This window comes from Fulmarus glacialis, unplaced genomic scaffold, assembly GCF_000690835.1.
Source record: "Fulmarus glacialis isolate BGI_N327 unplaced genomic scaffold, ASM69083v1 scaffold6130, whole genome shotgun sequence".
Taxonomy (NCBI): domain Eukaryota; kingdom Metazoa; phylum Chordata; class Aves; order Procellariiformes; family Procellariidae; genus Fulmarus; species Fulmarus glacialis.
Window position 1 is genome coordinate 37,801 of NW_009186995.1, and position 15,577 is coordinate 53,377.

The 15,577-nt window shown below is 34.6% G+C and overlaps 1 protein-coding gene across 1 annotated transcript in view; it reads left to right on the forward strand.

Moving 5' to 3' along the window:
- Nucleotides 1-15,577, forward strand: part of LOC104073547 (rab proteins geranylgeranyltransferase component A 1-like) — a 70,146-nt gene that overhangs the window by 37,788 nt on the left and 16,781 nt on the right. The window contains exon 9 of the mRNA XM_009573368.1: nt 10,517-10,594. Coding sequence (XP_009571663.1) covers nt 10,517-10,594 — 78 coding nt within the window. The remainder of the gene's footprint in view (nt 1-10,516; nt 10,595-15,577) is intronic.

Consider the following 15,577-nt stretch of genomic DNA (forward strand, 5'->3'; position numbering starts at 1 on the left):
AAGATTAAGAGTCCAGGCTGAGATATGATGGATTGTGTGATTGATTTGTAAGGTTCCAGTATATATGTCAAAAATGAATAATCAGTTTTTACCCTTACATTTGAGCTATTATCTGCTACAAATGTTGAAGCTTCTGAGGTAGTCTCAGGTACTTTAACATTTCCAATTATGTCCCTGTTACGGTCTCTAGGAAGGTTTTAGTGTTCTGAAATCAAGACTAGACTTTAGGAAACGGTACTGTATAAGCACTTAGAATTGATATGTTAAAAATGTAGTGTAACATCTTTTCATTCAAATCTATAAATGAGTATCATGTTTCTACATAAGCAATATACAGAACTTTTCTGATTGTTAATTGTATGATTTGGCATGTTAATGAGAAATTCAAACAATGTTAATTCCTTGTGACGATAGATATGACAGATTTGAGTCTTAGCACATGTGCAATTCTGTGCAAGTGTGAAAGAATCACAGGTGATTTAAAAAACATAGGCTGTATTTAAAATCCAAGTTCAGTCCTATGTTTCAAAATATGTAATTTTCATATTTATGTATCTCTTACCACTTAAGATTATTCCATTTCGTTGGACCTGAAAATTTATTTTGAAATTACTGGCAACTTGTCAGTATTACTTGGTTTTTATTAAAATACTGAATAGTAAGAGTAGCTGCAATGCTGCTTTCTTCTTAATTGTTTTCACTTGCATTCAGTTAAATAATAAAACTTTTGATGTAGTTTCGCTTTTAAAGACAAACTTGATATATTTCTCTTCACTTTGTTGGCAGATGAATGCGCAATGGGCAAGCGTAGTTAGCATGAGTGTTTGTAGGATCAGTTGTTTGTTTTTCCCTCTAAGGAGAAACTCTTTCTTGGGATAAACATCAGGGAAGTGAGATAATCCATCATTCTGAGACCTGTTCACTAGTGATGGATGGATAGATTGGTAAAGTAACTCAATAATCTTCATTTTTTTTCAGGTTATTCACAGATCAGTGAGCATTGTCGTTAATAAAGCTATGGAATGCTTTTGTGTCCTTGCCCACATTATTTCTCAGAATTTGACAGGAAAAGACTTTTAATTTGGAAATAACCTTTGTTGTGAAATGCATTCTAAGTATGAAACTTTGAAAATGCCCTCCCATTTTAGATTTTATCTTTCTTCACAGTGAGATGTTTCTGTTCTTTGTTTAAAAAGTTATTTACAAGTTTGAGAGCTTTTCTGCTCCTTATTATTTCACTGACTGGAAATACAGTGTTCTTCAGAAGTTTATACCTCGTGAAGGCCTTCAACCATTAGAATATATCACATGGGATGCTCTGAATCATATGAATGTTGTCACAGTATATAGATTTCAGATCCCTAACTAGGCGTGGAAGAGTTTTCAGTCAAGAAATTGTATTACAGTGATCAGAATATACCCTGTGGTATAGGAAAAATAGATGTAACATACCATATTAAAAAACGCTGAAAATAACTTGCATTGTCTTACTCTCATTCTTGATCATTCTTTCTTCATTTTACAAACATATTTGCAACTTCAAAGCACAAAATACAAATGCTATAATGAGATGATATTTCAGTAATTATTCGCTTTAATAATTAAGATAATGATAATAATATGAAGGAAATATCTGATACATTATTTGGTGTTACCTCTTAACAAGTAAATTACTCTCTGCTTGTGTGGGGATGTGGGGATTCTGGCTTATATATTCTTCCTGAGAATTAGGACTCAGACATACGAATATGTTACAGCATTCATATGTTTATTATTGGAGCAAATCTGGAATGTAATGCAAATTTCATTGGGGGTTAAGATAACTTGAATTTTTGTCTTTTCTGGAGGCAGAGAGCACATAAATGGATTTTACAGATGAGCTAATGCTTAGTGACTGGTTTCTAGTTTTTGTGTCTCTGCCCTCCCGTCCTGATCTCCCAAGCTCCTCTTTGAGGGCAGAACGGTTGTATAATTGCAGCTGAAGGACCTTGTGCTTCTTCTTTTACAAGGACGATAGAACTTAGAACCAGGCAGGTCTCATACTTGTAGAGATTGGTCTTCAGAGTGCACTTGTAGTTAACTGCCATCACAGTAGTACAGAAACCACTGAACTTTCTTTTTTCTTTTTCTTTTTCTTTTTTTCCCCCCCCTCCTGCTGTGTAGTAATTTCTTACAATTTCCACAATGCTTTAGCCATAATGTCTAGGACACTTGCTAGTTAAATAGTTGAATATGTTGCCTGATGGATCCTTACCTTACTTTCATGTAAATCATCTATTTCTTGAGTTTAGCATCCCAGAGAATGATTCTTAACTTAGATCCACTAAAAGGTAGTGTTAATTGCAATATCCTTGAAAAATGTTTATATAATTCTTTCATTTAATAAGCCAGTATTAAGCAAATTTTCTTTCAAATTCCAGTAAATGAGAAGTAAACTTTTCTTAAGCAGCTATGGTAATACACTACAATATGGTTAAAATGTGGTGTTTATCCGCTAGTTCATTTCAGGTCTTTGCCCAAAACTTAGTCAAGGGTACACCATGCAACTTAGGTGCAAGTTAATTTTCTAGCAACTTCGCTTTGAGGTCTGTTTTTAGGTAATTTTGTAAAGTGAGATGCAAGTGTACTGACCTGCAGTAGTTGTTGAACAGACTATTTGGGGTTAACAATGTCGTTATTTTAAGAAACAGCACTTTTTACATTGTGATTATGACCGTTCACAATCTTGACAAAACTTCCTGGCTCTGGAACTACTTATTTTAGACCTAGTCTCAAATTCTTTACCTCAAATTTTGAATTTTTGCTGAGAAGACAGTAGCCTCATATTTCATCGTATCAGTTGTCCTCTTTCAACAGTGTTTGGATTTACTTTGCAGTTCCTGGAAACACAATAAATTTGTTCTGAAACAGAACTTAATATCCCTTTTTGCTTCAACAAGTGACAATACTTTTTCCTTAACAGTTTTATGGAACTCTTTCTGGCTGTACTCTTACCCAGATAAATTTTCATAACTCTTTGTGACTTATAACTGTTTGCTAAAATCTTAATCATGTTCACTCCTCCTGAGATTTTCTTGTAAATAACTCGTTAGGTTGATTTGGTAAACTTTAAAGTAAATTTACCATTCTTCCTAGATACTTTATTTAAGAAGGCTAAACCCCAGACTGTTTTTTAAAAAAACAAACAGAGAGAACCCCACAGAACACTTCTGCTGGAAAGAGCAGTTGTGTTCAAGAGAGCAAATCTAAAATTTGACACAAATCTGATTTTTTTTTTTCCCCTTAATTTATTTGATCAAGAGACCTGTTACCATGGAGTAATCTAGTCATCAAGAGTTTATAGTCAAACTTGGGTTCTTCTTCTTTCATGAGCATTGGAAGACCTACTTCTTGCAGAGATATTTGTCCCCCTCTTAAGTGTTCCAAGTTGTAGGATGTCACATTTAATTTGTTTTGTCACAAGCCAAGAAATTAGATTAAATCTTACGGTAAAGACTTTGCTTTCAAAATCCTTGTATGCTAAATGTCTTTTTTTTTCTTTTCTTGCAGAGGTTCTTTTATTTCCTGTTGTACAGAGGATTTTTCTGAAGGGTATCTCATCCCTATGTACCTCTCATGAAGTTAGCATCTTTTTTTCTTATTCACCAGCAGTAAGAGCTTACAAGAAACTGAAGCTGGGTGGGTTGTACGCGCTCTTGCAAATTGCAGGTCTAATCCGTCAAATACTACTTCAAATTTTCCTTCTGCAAAAAGTAGGATGTAGCAGAAAAGAGAATGTCACATCTGCCAAATCAGCAGCTGTGTGCAGTAGAACAGCCTACGTAACACTTCCAGGCAAGCAGAGGCTGAACTGGCCACATTCATGTAGCCCGTATGAGGGTGGTGTTGAACTAAAACTCTTCTGATTTGAAGTGCAGCACTGACTGTGAAAAGAAGTAGATTTTTGCTTCAGAAATTACTTGAAGCTAAGCAGCTGCTATGCCAAAGCAGATTTTTGTAAAATACCATGCACATATGTGTTAGCACCTTTTTCTACAATTAACATATTTGTGCAACTTCAGTGTTTTTTAAATCAGGATTTTTGTTCTGTGGTTATTTTAAATGTGGAAGATGGGAAATTAGTTTCATAGTGGAAGGCTTGTAGAAGAGGATAGCTAACAAGTGTACATAATTACAGAAGACTTTTGTGGTGTTAATGACTTTCAAGTGCATTATTAGATAAACTGGTCTCTCATTTATATTAGGAATTTATTAACGGATACAACTAAGCTTCTTTTCACCACTCTCAGACTCTCTAAACAACTCTTACAAGAGTCATTAGTAACGTAGCTCTTGTATTAGTAATAAGCTTGGCAATAGTGCAGTTGCTTAAATTACTAGCAGTTTGATAACTGAAAACAGAGCTTATACATGGTCTTATTTTTGTCAACAGAACTTTCTCAGATTTTAGAAGCAGCTTAGTAAATCTACACTTACATGAAGCAAGATTGGGAGTCTAGGAGCATAAAAATGTATGATGAACTAAGATTTTTATTGCAATGTCTTCTAACATTTGAGTTTCAGAAAACAGAATTGGAATCTTGAGCCCGTAAAAGGCAGCATTGACTTGCCAAATGCCTGAACTTGCACATCACATAATAGGAATTCAAATGTTAACTTTTGAAATAGTTGCATTTCAGTGCAGATTTGGCCGTTCAGATGTCATGAACAAGAAATATTAATCCTTTCCAGACTCTGATGAAATAGACTTAAATTATCCCTGTTTTGTAATTACGGAAAAAAGTGCACAAGGGTCTAATGCATCTTAGAGTAAGTGGTAAGTAGGTATATTACTCAGATTCTTGAGTTTTGTGCTCTAAACAAAATCAAGTACGCAGTTTTTATCCTGTTACCTATTTTACTGTCAAATACTATACGCTCTGCTAGAACTCTTCAGTATGTGAATGTATATTTCTATATATAGCTGTCTAAATCCCATACAATAAAAAGGAGCGATTTCTTAGTTTTAAAACAAAATTTTGTTTTTAAATCCCTAGAAAAAATACGAAATACGAAATTTGCTATAAAATGACATTTGATTGGGCTACTTTTTTTTCCCCAAACCTCTCTGTGGCATTTCCTCCCTGAGCTGTCACCATTCCTGCCTGCTGTGTCTTTCTCCATGAAAAGAGTTTGCTGAAACTGAAATGAGCAAAGTCCTCGGTTCCCCCCCAGCCCCCCCCCAGTGTTTTGATTGAGAGCTTTGCCTTTACAGCAACTCTTTCTGTAGTATTTCCCAGTCACAGTGCTAGGATTTCTTTCTGTTTTAACATGCTAGGTCAGAAGTGAAGATCTGGTGAAAGAAATCATCTTGCTATTGTGAGTACAGGCATAAAATTGTGGTTACTGCAAAATATTCTTTGGAAGTTAACTAAATTCTGGTTGATAACTATGCAGGAACTTTCTGACAGTTTTAAAACTGTCATTTTGCTAATTGGATTTATAAACTGGGCTGATGCTATAATCTTTCAGGACCTTTTTTAAATTTTACAGAAATGCTGTACATAGTCTCCAGGAAAAAGTCAAACTATTTGACTCTTCATTTACTTCCTTAAGCATTTATTGTCACATATTGTCCTTTCCAATAGCTCTTCAAATGCCAGGACAGTTCTGGTTCACATTGATTATTTTCTTCATTATTTCTTTGGTACTACTTTTTTTTTTTCCCCCCCTTCATCTGGGTGGGTGCACATACTGAGATTTGACTTTTATATGGGAACTCTGTTTTGGGAAAATGAACTATCTTTTTTTTTTTTTTTAACTGTAGCCATTTTATTGATTTGATTTGTCTGTGTTCTACTTTTTAATGTTTTTAGAACATACAACAGTATTGTAGAAATGCTGACGTTCTAGGGACCTTTCGGGAAACACAGAATTTGACATAAGAACCAGGTCACAGCTTGCTCTGTGTGTAAAAATAAATTGGAAGAGGACAATTCATTAATTCAGCACTTGGCGTGTTTTTCTTTGATCTTTCTTCAAAGCTTGCTGTGCTGTAGATGCAGTATTCATCTTTAAGGAAGGAAGCAAATAGTTTTTGCTGTAGAAGACTGTACAGTTGGGGAGAAAAATACTCAATTTTTTAATTAATCGCTCCATGCATTTTAGAAAGTAGAAGACCAACTATATGCTGGAAACAAAAACTACTTTTTTTGGTGTGAAACTATGTGATATGGTTTTCCAATTCTTTTATGTTTCAGAATGAACTATGGGTAAGTCTGTAATTTAAGGGTGTTTACGGTATCTGTGTGTTGAAAATCAAGATGTCAGATGGAGAGACATTCTATTTTTGTTCAATTAATATCGGAGAGCATTACATCAAAGCAGTAAACTCCTCTTGTAGCAACAGATGCAGCAACCCTGAAGCCTATTCTCTCTCTTGTTACATTAGTGTTTAATTAAAGAAAACAACTAGTTGGAGGCAGTTACTTTCTGTGAAATGTAATGAAGATTTATTTTGTAAGTGACCTTCACTGTATTAGCTGAATCAGTAATCAGTAAAATTAATAGAATAATCAAATTATATACAAACTCATAAATCATTGTGAATATGCTGTCAAAAATTCAGCTTTTAATATGTCCTATTGTTTCACAGCTGTATTAAAAATTACAACTGCTGATTCCTGCCTTGATGGGAACTGAAATGGCATTTAAAGGCTGTGTATGATGCAGGGCTACCAGGCCAAAAATTTTCACAACTGTTAATTTAGCTGTAATATGATTTGATGTCACCAGGGCAAAGTTGAAGTTGAGTACAGTGTTGTTGCTATCTTTCAGCAAAACTTGAATTATTGGTGTAGGCAGTCGCCAGTTAATTAGAGTGATATCAGTTTAAATGTCTGTCATTTAGGGTTAATGGTATCAAAGAGTTGCCTTGTACTTGAAGTACAGTCAAATCATCTTGAATAGCCTATTGTATGAAAGTAATGTTAGCGCAATGATTTTACTTTGTCATAAATTATTGGGATGCCATTTAGTTTAATATTTCAATTTCTATATTTAAATAATTTTGGCAAGTTCTTCCTAATCATGTCATTTTTCATGCTAGGCTGTTTTAATAGGTATTTTGGCTCTTTGTAATTGTTTAACACAACACAATCTAAATTCCTTACCATTTTCATTTAAAAAGAGAAGTTTTCTGCTGGCCTACTATGAAAGGTCATGCCCTCCTCCACTGGATAGCAGGCTACTCCTGAAAATAAGTAATTCACATTTTTGCGCAGCCAAGCAGCAAAGTTCTTTCAAAGCACGCTAGAAAAATAAAGTGCATATATCAAAAAGCCCTTGACTGTGGTTGAAGTCAAAGGAAAAATATAATTTATAGTTTTAACAAAGGAATCTTAGTTCTAGTTAGGTTAATAGTGCTATTCTTTTATTCAACATATGAAATAAATTCATCTGAGTTGGTTTGAAAGATCCTAATACATGCTTTGTCAGGCAAGAAGCCATTGATTACAGCATTAGATATAATAAGCCCGTAGCTCAAGGCTCTGCAATAATTCTTCAGTGGATGTTTAACCTTTGTGTCATCTTCAACGATCTCCAGACAACCAAGGTTGGGATTCAACATGGTGTATGTTCTCCCTGCTTTTGCATGGGTAGAAGAGGTATTTCTAGGGGATTGGATCTTCTGATTCAGCCAGTAGTAAGTGATATTGCTGAAACCAGGACGCACTTCCTTTGTCTGCTACCTTTTGGAGTACAACTCAGAAGAGATGTGAGTTGGTAACACACTTCAGCCATTTGCCGTGCTGTGTCATTCATGCAGTTTAAAAGGTATTGCGGTACTGTCTTTGAACTGTCTAATATGACTTTTGAATGCCAATATGGATTCCATTTTAGGAAGTCAGGTTTGCAAAATGGGAGTTTTCTTTTCCAGTTCATCATCTATGAACAGGTACCTAAAGCTCTTTACCTTAAAAAAACCAAACAAAAAAACCCAAAAAGCAAACCAAACAAACAAACCAACCCCAAACCTGTTTGTAAACCAGGAAAATCCTGCTATCATTCCAGAAATCTGGGAGAACTATGTTCCACCAAACCAGCCTGCCTTTCTCATATTGGTTGTTTGCTTTGGCTGGTCTGATGCCTAGCTAATGCTAGGCAGGTATTAGAAATGTAGTCACGCTGATCTGTTAAATTACAGTGTAAACTCTACCAAAAGATAAATAGAATTACATTCTTACTTTAAATACAATACCTAGGCAGACTCTGTTAATGAACTGGCAGGTGTAATTTCTAATTTTTGTGCCCTCCCAGTTTCAGCTCTGTCCTTCCATCTGTGAGCTGAACATCAAATGGCTGGGTCATACTAAACTTCAGCTGAATAACAGGAACTCGGAAAACTCACAGTATGCTTCTCTGGCATGCTAAAATGGAACAGTGTGTCACTGTATTGAATGTGCTACAGGCTGTTTTATGGTTTATTCATAGAGGCTATTTACTTTTGAAAAATGGGGATCACAAGAAGAACACAGGTGTATTTAACTTGTAGGAAAAAGGAAGAATTGTCAAATGTCACTTGATAGCATTTGACAGTTGTCTCTGATAGAGTGGTTTTCTCTGAGAAAAGGATATGCAGTTTATGTCAATATGCAAATTATTTGTCCGTTCTTTCTCTTCAGCGTACGTGAGAAGAGGTCAGTGATAGCTGATTGATCTGAATGAACCACTGGAGATTCTTAAATAAGTAAATAAATAAATACATTAAAGATTCCCAAGATACATCAGACATTGCAAACAGTCCAAACCTGAAATTGTATTGTAAGGGATCAGACACACCTCCCCCATCTTTTTTCTTTACCTTTCTCCACTGAGTAATTTCCATGCTGACTGGAAATTTTAAAGAGAAAGATTAATTCTTTTTTAACATAATTTGAAAAATGTTCTTACTGGTTTACCTTTTGTCACACCAAGTTCTAGAGAACTTCATCTTCTGCATTTTGTATTGTTATAGTAAGAATGCCCCTGAAATAATGCACTGTAAACAAAAAACTGACTGAAGTTTATCTTAATTCACAATTAATCATCAACCTTTGTCCTTGAGAATCTCTAACCTATATCCTGTTTCTGTAAGATCATTAATTTCTCTGCATTATAGTGCTCTCACAGAAAGTGTAAGGAATTTTTTTAAAATACATAGCAAAAAGAATATTGGTTGTTTGTACTTGCTTGACAGCATTTTGAAGAATGTGGGCTTATATTAAAATCTTTCAGGAGCTAGAATTAAAAAAAAGTTAAGACTAGTGATATCACAGTCATTTCAACGTTAATGTGGGTCCAGTAAAAATTTTAGGCATCACTTGCAGAAACTAAGCTTTCATTTTCTGTGAATTAATTTACCTTGTGTTGCATCAAATCAACAGAAAAGTAATCCCCAGAGATTAAGCCTGGCTTTTGGCAGATACAGAAAGTTAGGATGTGCGGGGGTTAACATGGGATCATGTTTATCACCAGACCAACTGAACTTTCACTGTGCAGCTTTACGGGAGAGCAGTCTCAGACTTTGTGCATAGGACAGATTCATCTGGTGAAGTTTTAGTCAGAGATACCTTCAAGGAGGTGATAAAACAGCCTGGCTAGTGATGAAATTTTGCAGTGGGCTGACTTCACGTGGAGTCCCTCATATTTAAATGTCATAATCTAGTTTCTTTTAAATTCTGAGTCTCCTTAGAGTTTAAAAATGGATGAGTTGCGATATTGGCTTAATGTTTGGGCAGCGTAATTTGCTTTGGTTTAGGTATTGGGTTTTGTTTGCAAGTGGAAGACTGCTAAATAGCTTAGTATAATGTAGCTTTTGAAAAACTGACCTGTGAAGCTGGTCCCGTTTTTTCATTTGGGAAATCTTTCTGTCATCAGTCCATGCATGGAATATCTTAAGCGACTATATCATAACATAGGCAGAACCCGGAGGAATCACTATTTGTAAGAGGTGATCTTTAGATTGTAAGAAGTCTTCATTCTATTGGGGCACTTCTCAGTGCTCTCAAAGCTGCTTGTAGTCAATGAAGTTCCCACAGTACCTTTTGTAAGAGTGGAGAAATAACTTCTGAATCACACTTAGAATTCTAGTAGGAGGTTGGTATGATTATTGTGTGTTCTTACATTTTTATTCTACACTATGTGCAATGTAGCGTGGTCAGAATATCAGTAGATATTCTATGCATCTTCAGTAAATAGGTGCTTTTCCATCCTGAATGACTGAAGATGATAACAGAGAGTGAGTGCTCAAGCTAAGGTAACAATTTAGAGGACTAAGATAAATGCTAATACAAAAAAAAGTTAACATATCCTTTACAAAAACTATGACATGCTTTATTTTGGTTGTTTTTTGATTGTCTGATTCAGAGATTAAGACGTGTCATTAAAAATGTACTACAATATGCACAGTACTTAGCCTTGCTTATGGTACGCACTCACATTGATTACAATTAGTCATGATAGGAGTAACCTTTATTTTTTCCTAATATGTTTCTAGGATGTGTGCTGTTTTTGGTGGTATCTATTGTCTTCGCCATTCTGTGCAGTGCCTTGTAGTGGACAAAGAATCTGGACGGTAAGGGTAATATAAGTAACCTTCTGTTTATATACAAAATACAGGTGAAAAATGTGTTAAGTCAATTTAAAAAAAAATGATTCTTCAAAGATCCTCCTTGGTATTAATAACACATCAACCTTGATTAAAAGTAATTTGTGTATAGGTCCTCCAGAACAAGGAAAGTGGGTCTAGAATATAGAAACTAAATTAATTTCCCTGTGATATTACTGCAGCTCCTGATCACCCAAGCTTGGAAGACAAATCATTTCAGCTGCCGGGGGGCTGGTGATGAGTGATGTTAGTTTTCCTTGTGGCCTTACCTACTCTAATTGATTTTCATCAGATGACAACAAAGCCCTCTGTTATTGCATTTTTAAAAATGGAGCTCACCTAAAGACTCATCAGATTAATCTTTGCTGATAATGCATGTCACTCCAAGAGAAAAGACTTTAATGAGTTTTTAGTTGGATTGTTGTCATAAACTATGCTGCCCTCTTATCCTAGGATAAATTCTTTTACAACAATATCAGGCCTGTAGGCGGGTTTAAAGTTGAGCTAAGAAAAATCAACCCATAGTTTTTTCCGTAGTGGCATTTTTCACACCTCTGTAAATTGTCATGGTTTCTGTTATATACATTCTATCAGTTATTAGTCTAATTGCAGCCTTTTAAGAGTCTGTTTTCAGCTTAGTTTCTGTAACTGAAAAGTTCAAGACGTTCTGTAGAAAATTTTGAAAATTAAGCTGGAAAATATGTAGTAACATTTTATTAGGAAAACTAGTAGTTAAATGATCGGTGTAATGTGTTTACTGTCAAGTTGCAGTGCGCATTTGATTCTTTGAGCACGGTATTTGTAGCTAGATTTGTCATGACATGGTCAAGAAGCATCTGTTTTACCTGAAGTTCTACAAACAACAGATTTTATCTTTCTGCCAGTTCCTTAAGGTTCTGAAGTTCATTGCATAGTTTTAGACTTTGAGATGCAAATGTGATAGTATTTCGTCATGTGGTGGTTGTCTTAAGTGCATGATTCATATCCAAATGAAATTATGCCCTTTTCATAAACTCTGTAGGTTTTTTTTAAACAGTAATATTTGAACTTTTATTATAGGGAGCTTTATTTTCCAATAACGTTTAAATAGTTAACTTGCTCTTTCAGAGGGACAAAACTCCTAGTTGTTAGCAACTTCCAAACACCGCTCTATGGAGATCTTAACTGGTCAGTCGTGCTGGTTGTCCCAGTTTGCAGCTTCTTTTGCACATTCTGAAGATCTTTAAAATTAATGTTTTCTTTGTTAAGGTTATATGTATTTTAAAAAAGGTGAAGTGCTGCTTTTCCTTTAACCTGTTTTTATGTTTTGGATCTAATAAGTTCCTCAGGGTTTGAAATAGGTTTCAAGTGTCTTTTTTAGACTATTAGGCTGCTTTAGTGGTTCACTTACGCTATTTTCATTTAAAATTGAAGGATAGATTTTTGAGGTGCAGAATTACTGAAATATTTTTATCAGACCTTACCAGACTTTCATATTCCAAAAACATTGGTATTTTAATAATGCCATTATCTGATGTTGAATATGAAGCAGAACAATGCATCCAGCTTCCCAAGTCTAGTCACCTGCCTCTTCCTTGGAGCCGCCTGCTTGCTTCTATTGTGTCTTTTTGGGTCTCCCATAGTTTCAAAGCAGGTATTTTACCAAGTAGCATTTCTACATCAAAATAAAAGCAAACAAAGAAAAAAATGTATAGATGAGAAGGGAAGTGTCAGACTTCTTTGAGATGATGAAAATAACGCAGCCTAGGTCAAAATATGTTTTTTTAAAAAGTATTTTCAGCAATGAAAATGATCATATAATGTTCTCTTCCCCCCCCCCCCCCCCCCCAATAATTTAAAAAAGTTTCAGACATCCTTTTCACCATAGCAAAAATGTCAGTCATAAAGCTGAGTTTCTTTGACCCAGGTATATGTTTATATTCAGTTATATTATTTTCTCTTAATTTTCTTTTCTCTCACCTGAATACAATACTGCTTTTACTGCTAAGTCTTTTCCTTAGAGTGTTACTTGGCAAGCTATCCAGTTTGTTGCTAAGATCATCACTTATTTCCTTTCTCTTCTTTTTCTTTCTTCATGCTACCCCTTTCCTTACTGTGTATTCCTTTCCGGCACCAGCTCTAATTTCCTCTTGACTTTGGACTTCAGTGTTTTGCCTAATAAAAATCAGCTATCAAATTGCTAATGAGGGTATTTATGAGTTACTGAGCTTTTGAGTCAACAGGCCATTAATAGTAATTGGTAATAGACAAACTCATATCTCGTTGTCACTACAGCTGCCTCTGTAGTTTCAGAGGCAGCTTACCTTAGTTACAAAGAGGTTAAACTCGCAGCAGTAGAAATTTAGTCAAATTGTACAGTATTCATGCTTATTTTATAAGCATTTTCCATAGGCTTCCAAATGTCATCAAGATCTTAGTGCCATTATTTTTTCACTGTTTTTAATATTCTTGCTTTGGCACATGTAAGGAAAATTTATACTTATAGCTACGGCCTTGATTTTCTTCTCAAACTTTTTGTTGATAGTTTAGAGTTGAATTTGAAGTCCCTAAGTATCACGGAAGTTTATTCCAACTCCTTTCTAGACATGGCTAACATTCTCTCCAGCACAAGAAAAATAAGAACGCATTCAATATCTAGTTGAATTGCCTTTTCGCCTTTTGACTACCCAAAACTGTATATACAGAGAACAGTAGATTTCATCCTCAACTATACAATTATTTTTATCATGTTACTATAGCCCTTTTTATAATTTATGAAAATAAGATGACAGTGTGAAAGTATAGAAATTTTTAGACATACTTATTTCAAGGCTTCGGTAGTCCACTTGAAAATTTCTGGGGTTTATATATTGTGTCAGTTTAGGTCTGCTGTTTTAATACGTATGCAGAGCATCCTGCGTTCTTGATAGAACTCTGATGCTCTGTTGGAAAATAAAAAACACATCATATTCCTTAGGTTGAGGAAAAAGCACATTGAATGTACACATGATAATTATTTTTCTTTTTGTTATTTATTTTCTCCATGTTTATGGTAAGTCACTTTTTGAGTACATATGATAAAATTTAAAGTATTTTAAATTACATGGATTGCATTAATAATAATGGTAGGCATTTTATGTTGATCACACTTTACATATGTTTGAAGTTACATAATTCTGTCTCAAAAATGGAAAGGATGTGATAAATGGAAATTTATACATCCGTAATAAAAAGATATAGCAAACGCATAGTAATTTACATATCTTTCTTGAAATATTGCATACTGGCTTTGTCAGTGCTGGTAAGTCCATTTCAAGGATGTCGCCCTTAGTCCATTAGTTTGGATAATGAGCCCTATAAAGTACATTTATAACTCGTGGCGCTGCAAGGAGATGGATTCTAATTTTCATCCTTTTATCTAGACACATTGAAAGAAGGTCAATGGAGGGTTCTGTGTGATTCATTGTCCCAACACATATCAGATGACAGAGACCTGATAATGTCAGTGCATAAGTGTTTTCCATATTTGGAAGCAGTACTTGAAAGAAATTTTCTCAGCACCATCCTTTGAAGTAAAGTGGAGACTGAAATTAAAAGCACTATCTCTTTTTCTGTTTAAAATCTTATCAAACATATGACCTGGTAGCTATTCCTGGACAAAGGAGAGGAAACAACACTTAGCAGGAAAATAAAAAGTGTGTAGTTGCTTTTGCTGGCTTTGAGTGATGCAACATGACATTTAATCAACCTTTCCCCTTCTGTAATGTTTAGGGGGGTGGCAGGGGAAATTGTTTCATAAACAATAAGAAAGGTTATAATTAGAAATGAACTGTAGCAGCTCGACTTCCTTGTTTATTTGCAGTATTCAAATGAGTGCTTGAGAATGAAATCAGGTTAACATTAAGAAAAAACTTCTTAAAGTTGCAAGTGAAACACATGTTGAATAGAATGTGATTGAAACTGTATGAAGAATACTACATGTTTAAAGTTGAACAATGCTTGTACCATTAGACTTTTCTTTTAATCACTGTTCTCAAGTTATCTGTTGAATTTGAATATAGGTATATATGTAGTATCCAGATTCCTATGAAAACAGCATTAGAAGTTAGGGTTATAAAAACATGCTTAGTTGTCATTAACCTTACATTTGTAAATAAGCATTGTGTGCACCCTTTTTCAGTTCACATTTCAGACTACAGAAGCAACTGGTTTACTAAAGCTAGTGGCAGCTGACTGCTATTACTTATTTAGGTTTTGTTCTCATCTTCTCTAATTTTATAGATCGTTTTGATCACAGAAGCTAATGAGTAACTTGACGTTGCAGAAATGCTGTTTATTCATAAGGCATAACTTGCATGGCAGATACTTACTGATACAGGAATAATGTTGCACTGTGATAAAACACATGTAAACCTGTAGGGGATCTCTGCTAGGCCACCTTTTGTTTCCTGTGATGTTTTCAAGTGCGTGCATGCAAGCATGTATATGTAAATGTGTATAAGAATTTACTGGTTTGAATCCTGTATACTAAATCAAGTGAAACATTGAGATGCTGATTCAGAAAAATTTAATTTAAAAAAAAAAAGTACCTTTCATACACCAAGAAAGAGTTAAGTAAAGCTAATTTGCTTTGTTTATTTGTATAATAAATGTTCTGATATTGTAGAAAACCTTAAAATCTTGGTTTAGAAATCAGTATTACGTCTTAAAGATCCGTAGGAGATGGAAACAAGCTATAAGGAAAGAAACTGTAGTGCACTGTATTTTGCTTACACTTTAGGAAAAGCATTCATTAAGATAGGTGCTCTTTAAACCTGTAGGGTTTCTAAAAATGTTTGCCACGTTTTCAGTTTGAGGAAAATATGTACAGTTAAATAGAACACAGATCATGCATACAGGAATCAGCAGTAGAGGTTGTTTTTAGTTAGTGTTGTATGCAGCTTCCTTTTTATTTGTCTCATTTTCTTTTTT